The sequence below is a fragment of the Lates calcarifer genome, linkage group LG21, assembly GCF_001640805.2.
Source record: "Lates calcarifer isolate ASB-BC8 linkage group LG21, TLL_Latcal_v3, whole genome shotgun sequence".
Lineage (NCBI taxonomy): Eukaryota > Metazoa > Chordata > Actinopteri > Centropomidae > Lates > Lates calcarifer.
In genome coordinates this window covers 20,548,208-20,562,813 of record NC_066853.1, presented here as the reverse complement: position 1 = coordinate 20,562,813, position 14,606 = coordinate 20,548,208, and the positions used below count along the sequence as shown (strand labels likewise).

General features: G+C 41.0%; 1 protein-coding gene across 3 annotated transcripts; it reads left to right on the top strand.

The window, feature by feature from the left end:
* The first annotated feature begins 199 nt into the window (after positions 1–199).
* Positions 200–13,876, top strand: ppp1r13l (protein phosphatase 1, regulatory subunit 13 like). Of its 3 annotated transcripts, XM_018665495.2 has the most exons (14): positions 202–448; positions 1,744–1,791; positions 6,302–6,364; positions 6,475–6,596; positions 7,025–7,583; positions 8,503–8,595; positions 8,776–8,861; positions 9,312–9,684; positions 9,778–10,244; positions 10,354–10,491; positions 11,185–11,318; positions 11,514–11,680; positions 12,244–12,437; positions 12,554–13,876. In XM_018665495.2, the coding sequence occupies exons 3-14, from the start codon at positions 6,328–6,330 to the stop codon at positions 12,587–12,589; spliced, it is 2,406 nt and encodes an 801-aa protein (XP_018521011.1). In that variant the 5' UTR covers positions 202–448; positions 1,744–1,791; positions 6,302–6,327; the 3' UTR covers positions 12,590–13,876. The 3 variants fall into 3 exon arrangements, with proteins under 3 accessions (XP_018521012.1, XP_018521011.1, XP_018521010.1); XM_018665496.2 differs by lacking the exon at positions 1,744–1,791 and having other exon boundaries at positions 200–448; positions 9,850–10,244; XM_018665494.2 differs by lacking the exon at positions 1,744–1,791 and having other exon boundaries at positions 203–448.
* The last annotated feature ends 730 nt before the right edge of the window (positions 13,877–14,606 follow it).

Genomic DNA, 14,606 nt, shown 5'->3' with positions numbered 1-14,606 from the left:
TTATTATGCTCTTATACATGCAGATTTTTAACAAAATTCAAAATATTAATGCAGAAATAATATTATATAAAAAAATATGACAATTATTTTCACGTCTGTGAAGAAAAATTATACGAGGCTTCCCAGCAAAAAAAAAAAAAAAAAAAAAAAGGAAAAAAAAGTCATTTGAAGGTGTCAGCCCAATCGCGACAGCATATTTTACCTGGGCCAGCGGTGGTAGAAACACCTGGCTCGGGTTACAGCAGCAGAGAGAGAGAGTCAGAGGGGCTGGACTCTGAGCCAAAATAACTCAACTCAGTACGCAGCTATGACTAAATGTCTGGAGCCGCCGCCACAAGAGACAAACACAGACTCGAGAACCCGACTTCAGGAAGACAAAAAACTTTGAACAGGGCTCAGATTTTCCTCTGAGTCCGGACAATAGAACACAAGGACTCTTATTTCTGAGGTAAGGAACTTTTAAAACGCCTCGTAGCACAGGCTACGCTCCTCTGCGTAGGGCTATACTGTATATGAGGATGAAGATTCACAATGAATTGTGTTTTTTACAGCCTGTAATGTCTGTGTCGTACGGTTAGTGAGTCGTTGTTGTAGCTATTCGAGTCTGTGCGTACATCCAGTTGTTATGAGTGCGCATCTACTGTCTTCTGCATAGTTTTTTCCACGGTTTTCTCGTTCATTGTGAGGGGTCTTGTGTGCTAGGAGGAGCCTGTTCTCAAACTAATGAAAGTCAGATGTTACCATCCCTGCCTGGCATGCCTCACAGTCTACAGCCACGGAGTAAAGCTTAAGTGCTACAGCCAGCCGCTGGACATTGATAGCCTGATGTGCAGCCAGTGCAGCACCCTTCACCAATAACTTTAAACTGACAGTCATAAATTATACAGCCATTTACAACCTATGAGAACCAGTGCTAATGAGGAGTTATGAGGGACCTATGAGGTTTTGTGATTTTAACAGTAATTTAATAGTGATGTTATCAGATTGAATAATGTTTTTATGATCTCTGCCCATGATATTATTGTTGGATGTTCACCATATTGCGACCTGTCTTATATTAATGATGTAAGTGATTTAAGTGTTGCTGTGACAAACAAAAAATCCACATGACATCTGGAGTTGTGTATGCACTGTTTCTTGTTGCAAGTAAGGATTTCAAATGTGTCAGTTTTTTTCTGATCCTATTATCAGGGTTGATCACAACCCAACTGTAATAAACCAGCAAACCAAACCTTCCTGTCAGATGCCATCTATTCAACTTGTGTGTTCTGCACTGGGTCACCGTCAAAACCAGCTAGGCTGCATTGTGTCATTAATTTGCTGCAGCCTGTTTCTGAACATACTGTTCACACCAGAGCACCTGTAATTTTATCTTCCTCTAGGTGATTGGATTCATGCATGTACATGCATGCAAGCAGATAGACATACAGTATTTGTCATCTCTTGGTATTGGCATGACACACTGCAGACATTAGATGTTGCATGTAACTTGTCAGAAATGTCTGTTATGTTGTGCAGCACTGAGAGATTCCTAAGTCACATGCTGTGGAGAACAGTATTACTGGAGAAGTTATGAGAATAGCTAGCATAGTGTTAGAGGCCATTATGCCAAAGAAGGGTCTGCAGCATCTTGAACCTAAAGAGAAAAGAGGGCAAGTAATACTGTAGTTAGGGATTTGTTGTTATCATCTCAGAAATATTCTTTGGTCCAAATTACCAATTAGGTACTCTCATTGTCTGCAGAGACTGATTGTTATCCTCAGCTTGAGAAGTTCAATGGAGCTGTACTATGTGAGTCTGTTTTCTTTGGCATTAACAGTCGCTGTCATGAATACAATGTGCTATGTGTGTATGTGCGTGCGTGTGCGCATGCAGACACGTTTGTGTATTTATGTAGGTAGAACGCTAAGCACTTCAATTAGTAACTCGATCGGAGGTGCGGGTGTAAGCAATTTTAAAAAGTACTTTGGGTGGAGCTTTTGTATCCAAGAAGCTTACAGTTGCTGAAATCTGGAACAAGAAAACATGAGTGAGCTGTTTGTGGAAGGTCATATGTCACCAGTCAACAGTAAAATTTAACTCAACAGCCCATGTAGCTGTGAAAAAAAGTCATTATATCTTATTACTTCATTGCAGTTTTGGTCATATTTTTTTATTCTACTTAATAATAATCTGTTTAAGACTTGCACTAAACTTTTCTGTGAAACACTCTTTCTGTGGTGGTAGCAGATACTGAGGATAAAAACCATAACTGCATCAGATGATCTCCTTCCTAGAGCTCTGTGACACAGATTCCTGATGTTTTACGCAATAATTACACAATACACAACAACTCCCACCTGCGTTTGCACAGTTAGCCCAAGTCTTAATCTCCAGAATCCAGAAATATCAACAGCTCATTTCAAATGATTATCATTACATTAGATGGTGTTTAGCCAACATAAACGTTACATTTGAAGTTATCTTTGACGCTGGTCTCTTGCCATGAAAATACCTAAATGTGACTTTGCACCACTTTCAAACAAGCTGTGCAAGAGCAATTAAGAAAGCTTGTGAACATTAGATTTTAATAACAAGTGTTGTGTTTTTTCCCTGGAGGCTAAGAGGGTGTATCACTGCTGCCATCTAAAATCACAGCTGTGGTTATTGGCAGCAGGTTTATTCACCTGTGGGACAGAATTTAGTTTGTGTTGTCTGCGTGATGACACACCGCCAGATTTAGGGTTTTAGGACACCATGGCAAAGAAAAATGAAAAGCGAGGCACAAAGGGAAGCATTTCGTTGTATCCCAGGAATTTTTTTTATTATTCAGTCTCAGCCAAGTTTCCCTGCCAAGAGTGAACATAGACAAAGCCAGGCAGATCTGGAGGAAGGATATGAGAGAGGGACTCACAATTGTGAAACAAGAGAAGGAGGAAATGAATGGACGCCTGGGTGGAAATAAGGAGTTCAGCAGAAACTAGAGATTCAGTTAGATGCGTAATCATGAATTGTTGGTAAGGGACATAAAAGGAATGGGAAAGAAGGAGGGACTGCTTGTAGTCTTGGTCAGACACGCCCTGGCATTCTGTAAAGCTCTAATGATTATTGTCTTAAATCCTTAAATCTCCCTCCTGCTTCCCACAGTGTCCGTTAACAAAGTTTCCAAGTTGCCAAGTTTTTATAAGCCCAGTATGTGGAGGTAGCCAGTAGTTTTTTAAGTATTCCGTCATGTTTTCATCTTGGAGCTTTCATCTTGACTTTACCACTCGAGAGAGCTAATTGTAGTATGTAAAATGGTAGAACCAGCTGACATTGTAATCTGAGCCCTGGAAAATGATTATGAGGTTTTCCTTCTCTTGAGAAAGTAACCTTAGTACAGCAGCAGGTCAGTGAGCCTGGTATAGAGAACAGCCCCACTGCAGTGACCACAAACTTAATGTTTCTGTTCTTCAATGCTTGAAGAAGAATCCTCCAAATGTGCTTTCATCATTATAGTCTCTACTGTGTTTGTACTTTAAGGTGTAACATTTGCCTCATTTGATACTTGATGTGTGATATCTGCATGTTTAGCCTAGAAAACTAGTTTAACATACTTTCTTTGCACAGTAGTAAAATATCCTGATAAGAAAAGCAAAGATGTAAATTATCAACAGAAACAATAAAAAACAAAAAGAAGGAGATTATTTTTTTTTAAAAATCTATCAATTAAAACCACCAAATAACAGCAAGAAAACTGCAAAGACACAAGCCAGTCCAGAATCTAAAGAACAGAAGACAATATGGTGGAAAATGATAGAACAAGATTTAAAAAAGTCATTTAGGAAATGAGGTAACACCCTCGGTCCATGTATAAACCTGTGGATTTACTGGTTGAAGTGCTTTATAATGTGACACTCAGTTAGCCATTGATGTTTTTAATTATATGCTGTTACAACTGTTTTTTTTTTTTAAACTACTTAATGTTTACTTACAGCACTTCATGTTAAGATACATTAACACAATGAAATAACATTTGAGTAAAGAGAAAGATCTCATAAAAAAAAGAAGTTTTTAATTAAATCTAACAATAAAATCAAATAAATGATAGTTTTGATGGTGAAGTGATAGTGTGCCAGATAGCCATCACAGTAAAAGTCGTCATACACGAGGGTGGCACTAAGGTGCCATTGTTTGGTTCAGAGTAAACAAGCGAAGGCGGCATAATAAGGAGTGTTTTTAACGGCAATATAATTATTAAAATTAGAGAGAAGCATACAGCTCACAGAAGAATTTAACAGGGAGGGGAGGGGTGAGGGTGAATGAATTGTTGGGCAAGAAGGGGAAAGTTCAGTGAGCGAGTGATCGACCTGACCCTTGTGAGTCAGTGAGAGTGTAATCTCTTTTTGTGTGAGCTGCTCTTGACAGAGATAAGTGTCCCAGGCTGTGTGTGCGGCGAATGCCTCACTGGGAGGAGTGGTGAGGAATGTGAGTCTGTCTTCAGCCCTGACTGAGACACAACAAGTCCCTGCTACAGTACAGCACAGTACACAGTGTAACGAACATTTATTATCTGACTGTGCTGGACACTTCAATTTGATGACCTTACATAACTTTTCCTCCTGCACTTGGCTAATGTTCAACTATTGTTGGGGGCTCAACCAACAAATGAGAGTGTGTGTCAGATGTTGGTTGAGGTCATGTTTTTAAGGTGCAGAAGATTTTAAAATATTAATGCACTTAGTTTATCAGACCTAAAGACAAACTGGAGTATAGCAAAGATAAACACACCCCTTCTCCAATCTCTTTGTACCCAAATTGATTTAAAGGAGCTTAAGAGCACCCTCTAGCTTTTTTGAGAAATGTTAAATGTCTGTGCTCGTCATTTAAGGAGGAATGAAAGACATGCTTTTCACAAAAGTCAAAGATGGAGGGAACACTCAGCACCCATCAAAATCCTTCCAAATCTGTCCTAATTGTTTCTATATATCTTACCAAGATACAACTAAAGACGACAGTTTTGGAGATGATATAAGGCTTTTTTTTTTCTTTTTTTGATAGTTGAAGAAATGCGTCCAATAAATGAAGGTTACTGTGGAAAAAGTAGAATATTAATAACTGAAGGCATGTTGGGGTAAGCAGCAGGCACAAGAAACCAATAAAATCTGTCATACACTAAACACAACAAATTGATGGCATAACACAGTTTAAGTGTAGCCGCAGTTCATTTTTGAAGTGGGGAACATTTCAAAATAGCTCAAAGAAATGGTAAGTGGTCACACAGCAGGCCAAGCTGCTGAATCATCAGTGACAGAGGATTCCTTGTTTTCCACAGGCAGAAAGACTGACTTCACTCTCTCTGTGTAACTTAATGAAACAAGGTTTGTAAATGGGAAACAGGTGTGTGAGGGTGGTGCAATACACTCTCATAAACATGTGATTTTTATCTTTTTTATTCCCCCTCATAATGAATAATCATAACTCATTTTTTTCTTTTAATTTTACTAAAATTAGTCATATTTACGTCCCTCAAATAGAAAGTTACTCATCACCCAAAGTTTATTTGACAGCTGCTGTTGTCACACATAGAGTATCAGGAGAAATAAGAAATGATCAAGAATTCAATGATTCATAAGCATGAACACATTAGTTGGATAGTTTTTTGCACCCAGTCTGCACTAACTGACGTGTTGGCATATGTAACTGTCTGGACTGTAATCTGTCATTCTCTTGACTGGTTGTGAGCTGCACCTGTCCATCCGTCTGTCTGAAACAGGCTTTCAAACAGACCAGTCATATGTGATGTTAGCTGGAACACCTGGCATCACAGATTACATGTTTGAGTCAGCAAGTGAGACAGGTAACTGTCAGCAGCTCTCCCAAAAGAGGCCACGAAGGGCTCAGATGTTATTAATTGCTTTAACATAAATTTGCCTACAAGTGTGTTTTTAGTATGAGGAAGCTGTGGCTTGTTTTGACATGTATGACACTCGGGGTATGTGTTCGCAAATTTCTGGCAACCTGTTTGAGTGCCTGAGGGGAGAGAACGGGAGAGAAAGGGAAGGGTTAAACACTGCTTATCATGTTCAGTTTGAGGACATAGTGAGACTTAATTTTATTGGATCAAACCGAGAGTGAGAGGCCTAGTCAAATAGAATGGGAGGAACCCAGAGGGCAGAGAGCAGAACTTGTTTATTCATTTCAACATTGGCAGGAGCACAGCCAAGTCTTAAAAAGTGTACTTTCTGAATTCACATACATCTCACAAGACTGTAAAAACATTGTTGGTTGAAGGTGGTGTGAGACTTTTCTCCTAAAAGCTGTGGTGGTTTTTCTTTTTCAGGAGCAGAGCACTGCTACCTCACAGCCATGAGTTCTCAGACAAGCTTTGGTAGCAGCATGCTGTGTAAGTGTCCACAAACCCTAAACTTGTCATGTTGGCTCAGTGTCTATTTGTTCAATTGGGAGTAATATCCTATGCTAATTGTCCGTGGTACTTGTGTGGTTTATATTCAGTCCAGACCATAAATGATGACCTAAATGCATCGCTGGCTACAGCAGATGAGTTATCCAGAGAGTTTAACTCTCTGCTGATGGAGGCCTCCTCCAGCAACAACAATACAAAGTCGGGGCCTCAGGTACACACACATAAAAACACATGCACACATACACAGAGTTTGAGTATTGGTTTTCTCTTTTAACTATTAGTTTGCAACAATTTGTGACATTTGTTTTAGGGAGTTGACATCCAGAACCTTCTCCTCACCTCTTGCATGCCACTAGCATCTGGCTTTTCCATTTGAGGGTTTCTATCATCATTCTCTCTTAAAAGCTAAAATGTGTTCCTGGGTCTTCATGTCCACAGTCTTAGCTAAATGAATATCTACTTCTGTTCTGACCAATACATTTTAAACACCTTGTCATATTAACTAAAATAAAACAGCAGTTAAAGTCTTGGCCTTATGCCTACTGTCAAAGACACATGGATGCAGTAATTGTTGAATACTAACAAAATAATTAATCTTTGATCTTTGTTAAAATGACACAGTGCTCATTTTCCCTGCAGACCAGTATTACAGTTGCCAGAGAGAAGCCTCAGTCCTCTGGGCTGTCCAACACCTACACCACTACAAAGGAGTCAAGTAGCCGCAGTAATGGCAGCTCCAGCTCTGCGTCTTTCTCTCCAAGCTCAACATCTTACTATTCCAGGGACTCTGTCATTTCCAGCAATCTAGACGCACCATCCTCCCCTGCCCTCTCCACCAGCTCACTCTCATCCCTCCAGATCCGCAGAGAGGCACACTCTCCACTTCCTCAAGCCAGATCCGACAGCCACGTGTATGGGCAGCAGAGCCCCAAACACTCACCTCACACCCGGAGGCGTAATTCCCCCTCTCGTTACGACAGGAGCCCACAAGGTTCAATTAGTTACATAGAAAGAAGCCCCTCTCCGAGCCCCACAAGTCGCTCTGCTTCACTTCACTCCTCTGTCAACCTGCTGAGCCCGTATGACGGCAGCCAGATGGGCCGCAGGTCGCCCCGGCCGGACAGAAGCCCATCTCCTTTGGCTTTCAATTATCAAATGTCCAGCACGCTCCCTCGAAATTTTGGTTTCAGGCAACCTGGTAAGTGGCTGTAGTTATCCAGCAGTAAAACAGTAATCTGATAGTTGTCAGCTAACTTAACCCAGCAGAAATATTTAATCACACATCACAGGATTAGATTAAGTTGACTTAACATCACATGGAAGGTGGTAAACAACTGACAACTGGCATACTGTATATAAGAGAAGTTCAGCATACAGTTGAAGGATTTGTGTTATAATATTTACAATATGAACTGCGCTGTAGGGCAAATTAGGGCAAATTATTGAAACAGAAACAGTTGAATGTTTCAGTTACAGATATTGTTTAAGTGCTGTTTAAGCATGAAACTAACCAGGAACTCTTGAATGTCGCTGAGTGCAATGCAAGACAGTTATTGATATTCAGTGTTGATTTTATCAAATTGGTGGGTTTTAAAGTGATGAATTGTATTGCTAAACATGGGATTTGGATATGTTATGTTAAGGGAGCGGGTGTGGTCAACAACAGTATGAATCACAGAAGAATCATGAATAATCCACCTGTCATGTTAATTAACCCTAAACAGTCTGTTTTCATTAGAGGTGAGTGGAAAGCTCTGGAAGCTGACCTTTGGTATAACTGAACTTTGGCAAAAAGAAAAAAATGCTACAATTGGACTGATAGGATGATCTTATCAGTTTGTCAAAAAAAAAAAATAGAAAAACACTGCCACTTTTAAACATTTAAACCAAAAAAGCTATGAAAACACAGTGCAAGCTATCACTGAAAAAGTGCTTTGTGTCACCCTGCCAACCCACCCAAAAGAATTTAATTACTCTAAAGTTTAATGTGAGATTAATGTCACAGTGCTCTTTTAGAAATTCTTCAGCTCTACAAATAAAGTGGCCTTTAAATATCACCCTTTAAGAAACTTTTACTTTTGTTTCTCTGAAGTTCTCTCTCTCTTTTTTTCTCACAGAAGAGGGTGTGCAGCGGCAAAAGAGTCCTAGTAAGTGGAATGAGACAGATCTGGACGTGTCCTACGAGAGAAAACCTCACCACACCTATGAGAGTAGGTTCATTTCTGTTACTTCCTGTTGTGATTTTTCAGCTTTTATTTTGCATGTGAGGTCGTGGAAATAGTTCTGGGCAAACAATTTAGATGCTAGACCCTAGAAAGCATTGCTTTCTAGGTTCTAGCCTGTACTCTGTTACAGTCTTTGTTTTTTCACTCAACACTTTCCTGTTACAGAGACAGAGTGGCAGCGGCAATCTATGCCAACTAGCAACTGGAAGGAATCCAACCTTGACAGCCCTTCCTCCCCAAGTCCAAAAAAGGTGGGTGGTGTAAACAGATATATTCAGGCTTAGTTCCAAGTAGTACACTTTTTCATTTCACGTTCCTGAGTTCTTGAGAAGCCTCAAGTATACAGCCAGTGGAATTGTTTCCCACAGATAAAAACAAAACTGTTGGTGGAGATAGGCATCAGTATGTTCAGCCTCTATAACACAGAAAACCACCAAATTGCCAATCCTTTTGGCTCTCCATTCTACCATTTCATGTCTAGATTCATCAGAGCATTTTCCTGCTAGCAGCTGACAAGCGGTTGCCTAATTGTTGAGAAAGAAGGCGATGAGACTGAACCGTACAATCTTAATAGCTCTGTAGAGCAGAAGAATGACTGATAATTCTTTGTGATTTGGCACTATACGAGACCCTTCACATTACATCTGATTCCGTGGATTGTGGTGAGCAAGAATTTATGCCTCTTTATTTTTCCTTTCCAGGATCGCCACTCTCAGTCTCTTCAGTTTTCCCATGGTTCTCTTCCCCGTAACACACGTATATCAGTGCCTCCAGATGTTTCATCCCCAGTCCACTCCCCTTACCACCCTCAGCCCATCATCTCCCGTATTTCTATTCCCCCAACTTCTGCTCAGTCCCGTCAGCGCAGACCCATCCCTCTCTCTGTCATCATGCGTCTCCAAAACCCCCATTGGGGAGCAATGGCAACCTGCCACCCCAGGATCTTGGGAGGAGAAGGGGACATGGTGCCTTACCAACCAGCTGGAACCATCCCTAGGGAATTCTTCAACCAACCTGTACCCCAACCTCTGCAACACCCACCTGAGCTGAGACAGCCAGCCATATACAGCGATGGTAAAATGCACTTAATATCTTAATATCATGTTTAGAGGATCTTTGTTCAGTGAACTTCGTGATACAAATGTAGTGTGCTCTCCATCTTTGCAGTGCTCAACCCAGGGGATATAGATGCAGAGTTAGAGCGGCTGGACTATATTCATCACATACCTGTGATTTCAGAGAACCCCAGCATGCCAGAGGGTGGCAGGGAGGCCAATGAGGGCGTGCCACCTGCTCCCCGCCCCCTGAGCCCCACTAGGCTGCAGCCAGTGGTGGCCCCCGAGGCCCAGAGCCAGGTGATCCCTGACCTGGAGGAGCTGCTCCGTATCCGGGCAGAAATCCCCCGGGCCCTGAAGAGACGGGGCTCTGTTGATCAGTCACGGCCCCTGAAGAGGGCCTCGCATTACCAGCCGAACCAGTACAAAACTCTCATCGACAAGCTTTTCCGCAGGAAGGAACGCCGCCAAAAGGGGGAGCAAGGTAGCGAGACCAGCAGCTCCTCAGATGGAGAGGACACCGCTATGCCTCCTGCCCCTGCACCTCAGACAGCCAAACTGATTCCCCATGACTTCAGAGTAAGAAACATGTGTTTTATGTTTGTGTATGTGTTTTAAATGGTGAAAGAGATTCTCTGCAGTCAGGTGTTTTGCTTTAAGGAAGTAAGCATCCTGTTTGTCCCTTCAGAGCTACCATTCCATTCTGCGGCGGTCCAATCGGGAGCATAAACGTTCTGGAAATCGAGCTCGGCTCAGCCCGCTGGTCCTGCTGCTGGATGGGGCATTGGTCGGAGAACTGGAGACAGTCCAGAAAGCAGTGCAGGAGGTGTGTGTGCACACTAGTGTACATATAGCTTATTGCCTATACTGTCACTGCCACTACTACTACTATTGTATTGCAGCCACAGCTGCTACTATGTCGCTGCTGCTACTAGTGTTCCCAGTGATAGTATACCTAAAATATTATACACATAACATCAATGATTATATAATATACATTTTTAATAATCATGAAGCTTTGATTAAGTGAGTAAACCAAAATCATAAAGCATGCAGACAATAAGGGTAAAACTGATTAATGGTCTACACATTAAAATAAAGGCAATAATGCACTTTGCATTTGTCATTGAGGTTACATTGTTTGCCATGTTTACCATTAATGCTAACTCTACATCTTCAAAAAAAACTCTTGAAATTCATTTTTAGCTTACATCAGCAGTGAAGTGTGGTGTCAAACCTGGTGCACCAGTTCTGTATTTGGACATCAAGTGTTGAAAAATATGTTATATTTAACTTACATTTTCTCAGGGAAGGAATGCTGAGCATGCATCTCCTTGTTCAGCACAACTCTGTTTCTTCTTTGCCTGAAAGTTACTGTAAGTAACAGCTAAGTAACAGCTTCAGTTTCCATTGCAGGAGTTGGAGGTTAAGTGCTCTGAAGATGATGTATATCTGAAATGTAATGTAATTAATTACAGTTTAACTTATGGATCCACTCTGTGTGAACTGTTTTCCATAGATGAACGACCCTAGCCAACCGAATGATGAAGGCATCACCGCCCTTCATAATGCAATCTGTGGGGGCCATTACAACGTGGTGGACTTCCTTGTTCGCATTGGAGCCAATGTCAGCGCACCAGACAGCCACGGCTGGTAAATATTTACTTCTCCTCTCACAGACTTTGGCCTCCTGTGAAGGTTTTGTGTAAGCCAGCAGATAAAAGGTGGCATGATAGGTTGTGAGTTTGCTAATGTGAAGGATTTGCTCATGGCACTGTGAAGGTCATAACAGGTCTTGGATATTTTTGTACCCTGGTATATAGTAAGTGCTGTTTTGTTGGCCCACAGGACTCCACTGCACTGTGCAGCCTCTTGTAACGACCGTCCTCTGTGTGAGTTTTTGGTGAGGAATGGGGCTGCTGTCATGGCCATGACAGAGAGCGACGGTGCTATAGCCTCTCAGAAGTGTGATCCTTATGCTTTTGCCTTTGAGGAGTGTGAGAGCTTCCTGAAGGGTGAGGCAACCACTCCCAGACATGCACCACTGCACACATGCACACACCCTATGACATTGTACTATTACAATGTCACGGGGTGTACTAAAATCATTCATAATAGAATGAATCATATCACAACATCTGACAGTTACTGTATCTGCCATATTTTTACTCTGTGGTTAAATGTCATGTTTTTAGGCTTAGTCTCCCATCTGTCATTCACACATATGCAGATAGTACAGCTGATGCTAAAATAAAAAAAAATGCTCTTAATTTAAATTCTCATCCAAAAGTGACATAAAGAGAACAGATAGAGTTCTGTTATCATACTCAAAGACACACTGTCATGGCAGGCCCTTAAACATATGGGAGGTTTGTGCTTATTTATTTCATACCAAGTGAGCATTTTTGGCAGATTTGAAAAGTTCTTTATACAGTGTTTAGAGCATAATACACTGAAACCTTGCATGTACTCTTTGGCAGTTGAAGGCCTGGGAAACGTTAGGCTTTTACGTAGAAGAAGATTTAATAGTAACACATACAGTAAGTATATATGTATCCTGTGCTCTCTGTAATATAAGGTGTTGAGGACGCCATGGGGGTGGAGAACAGCGGGGTGTTGTATGCTTTGTGGAGCTACCCGGCTCAGGCAGCTGACGAGCTGAGCTTCAAAGAGGGAGACATGGTCACTATCCTGCAGAAACCTGAGGGGTCGAGCTGGTGGTGGGCCTCGCTCTGTGGCAGGGAGGGATTTGTTCCAAACAACTACTTTGGGGTAAGATAATAAACACTGTAGCCCCTACTTCCTAATGTTCTTACCACCACCAATGCATTTCATATTCAAGATTGTTAATGTTTTTGATTTTTTTTTGTTTTTTGTTTTTTTTGCAGCTTTTCCCAAAGGTTCGACCAAAATCTCTCTGCTAAGCGGCCTCTTGATGATCAACCTTGGTCAAACAAGTCCAGAGGACTGTCTCAAAACCTCTGTGTGTTACAGCTTCACACTGTTCTTTGAAAGGCCTCTGTCTGTGTGATCATGAAAAGGGCTGTCTTGCTGCAAGGCATGAGAAATGTTTTTGATCTGTCATTCAAGGAGAGTTGAAGGAGAAGTCTCAGTATTCATTTTCGCCTTACTGACGTGGATAAATCTTTGTAGATGACATCATTTTTACTGGCCCTGCTGTGGGATATTTTCCCTACTAAAGCTACAATGCAGTACTGCGCTAAACCTTTCTGTTGACCTATGCCTGTCTGTTACAAAAGGGACAGATTCCCTACTGTTCCAGTCAGAGGTGGACATTTTTTTTTATTCATTGGCTGGTTACTAATCAGAGTGGAAACAGTGGCTGTTGATGAGTCCACTCATCAACAAGATCAGTGTAGCTGTGTGTAGCAAAATCAACCTACTCATTACTGGAACAGAGCTGTCTGCTGCTACATCAAAAAAGCATTGTACACTCATTATAAAAGCGAGTGGCGAGGAGTTGACATGTGTCTTCTACTCTTTTATAATATTTCTAAAACCCTTGATGTACGTGTCACTGTTTGTGATAGATTTTTACGTGTTAAGGTTAGTCTCTGTGGCCACTGGAACAATTGTATGAGGCATATTTTTCTGACCACAGTGGCTGATTGATCCTAATATCAACCACATTTCTGACTTTACAGGCAAACTATGATGTTTTCCTACTAATGTGGCTGTAGACTTTACATAGTATTTTTTTCAATCAGCCACAGCCAGAATTCACCAGCGTTTGGTTTGTGTCTACTTGGCTTTAGTCTTTATACATGCTGTTGGTCATTTGTTATATTTTTGAAAGAAAATGCTTTGTTCTCTATGACAATGACACCGGCCATTTTGTGGAGTGAGTATTTGATGATGTGTTTATTTTCTGGTTTTGTATGTTATCAGTGTTCAGTGTAACACTTTTGTTGAGAGGGACTGCTGTGCACTTAACCTGTAACCCCACACAAATGGGCACACAGTGACCAAATGTTAAAATATTCCAAAAATAAATGAATTATATGTTTATGGGTTCCACTGTAAATGTTTGTTACAGTCATGTGTTTGTGGCTTAAAATACGACTGTGAAATGTCCTTTACTGACCAGCAGATGACACTGTATAATCAAGTATGAATTCAGCACCAGCATAGAATTTATATACCACCAGCTAATGTAAACTAATATACAGTAAAACACCATTTATCACGGCTGTTCTGTGCTGTATGATTCCCTTGTGTTGTGCGTTGTATTGAATCTTCTCAGTACTTTGTTTATTCTTCCTTGAAGTTATATTTGTTCTCATGTGCCTTCTCCCTCTCCTCCTCTGTTACACCACACAGCGCCCGAGTGACTGCTGTGATTCTTAATGAATCAATTAGCTGCACTATTATGCATAAGTGTAATTACTAAAAAAAAAAAAAAAAAAAAAAAAAAAACTACACACATGATTAATATTTTTTTAATTAAGTCTGACTCAAGCCTTTTGATCTGCTCACTATCTCAACCCCACTGGTATTAAGAAAACACCAGCACTTGTATGCTTCATCTCAATCCCCGAGGAAGATTAATGTCAACGTCGTTTGAAGCTGACTGCTGTTCCCCTTTAATGTTTTCCCTTTTTTTAAATTTTATGTAGATTACAAAAACAAATGATGATGACATACGCAGACACACGTTAACAACTCACTCTCACACACACACACTGCGGTGAGTAGCTGTGGTGATCTAATGTGGTGTTTCTGGTGAATAATTCAGGTGATGTAAGTGGACTGAACTGTCCACTGGCCCCCGTGGCAGCATACATAATGTTCTGCTGAAATAGATCTCCTCCTGGCCTTGACTACAGGGTCCTGGTGCAAACACAGCAAAAACGCTCATGTTAAGTCTCATCTTTATTTATAAAACATTATATTTCTTGATCCAAGCCAACAACTCATCCA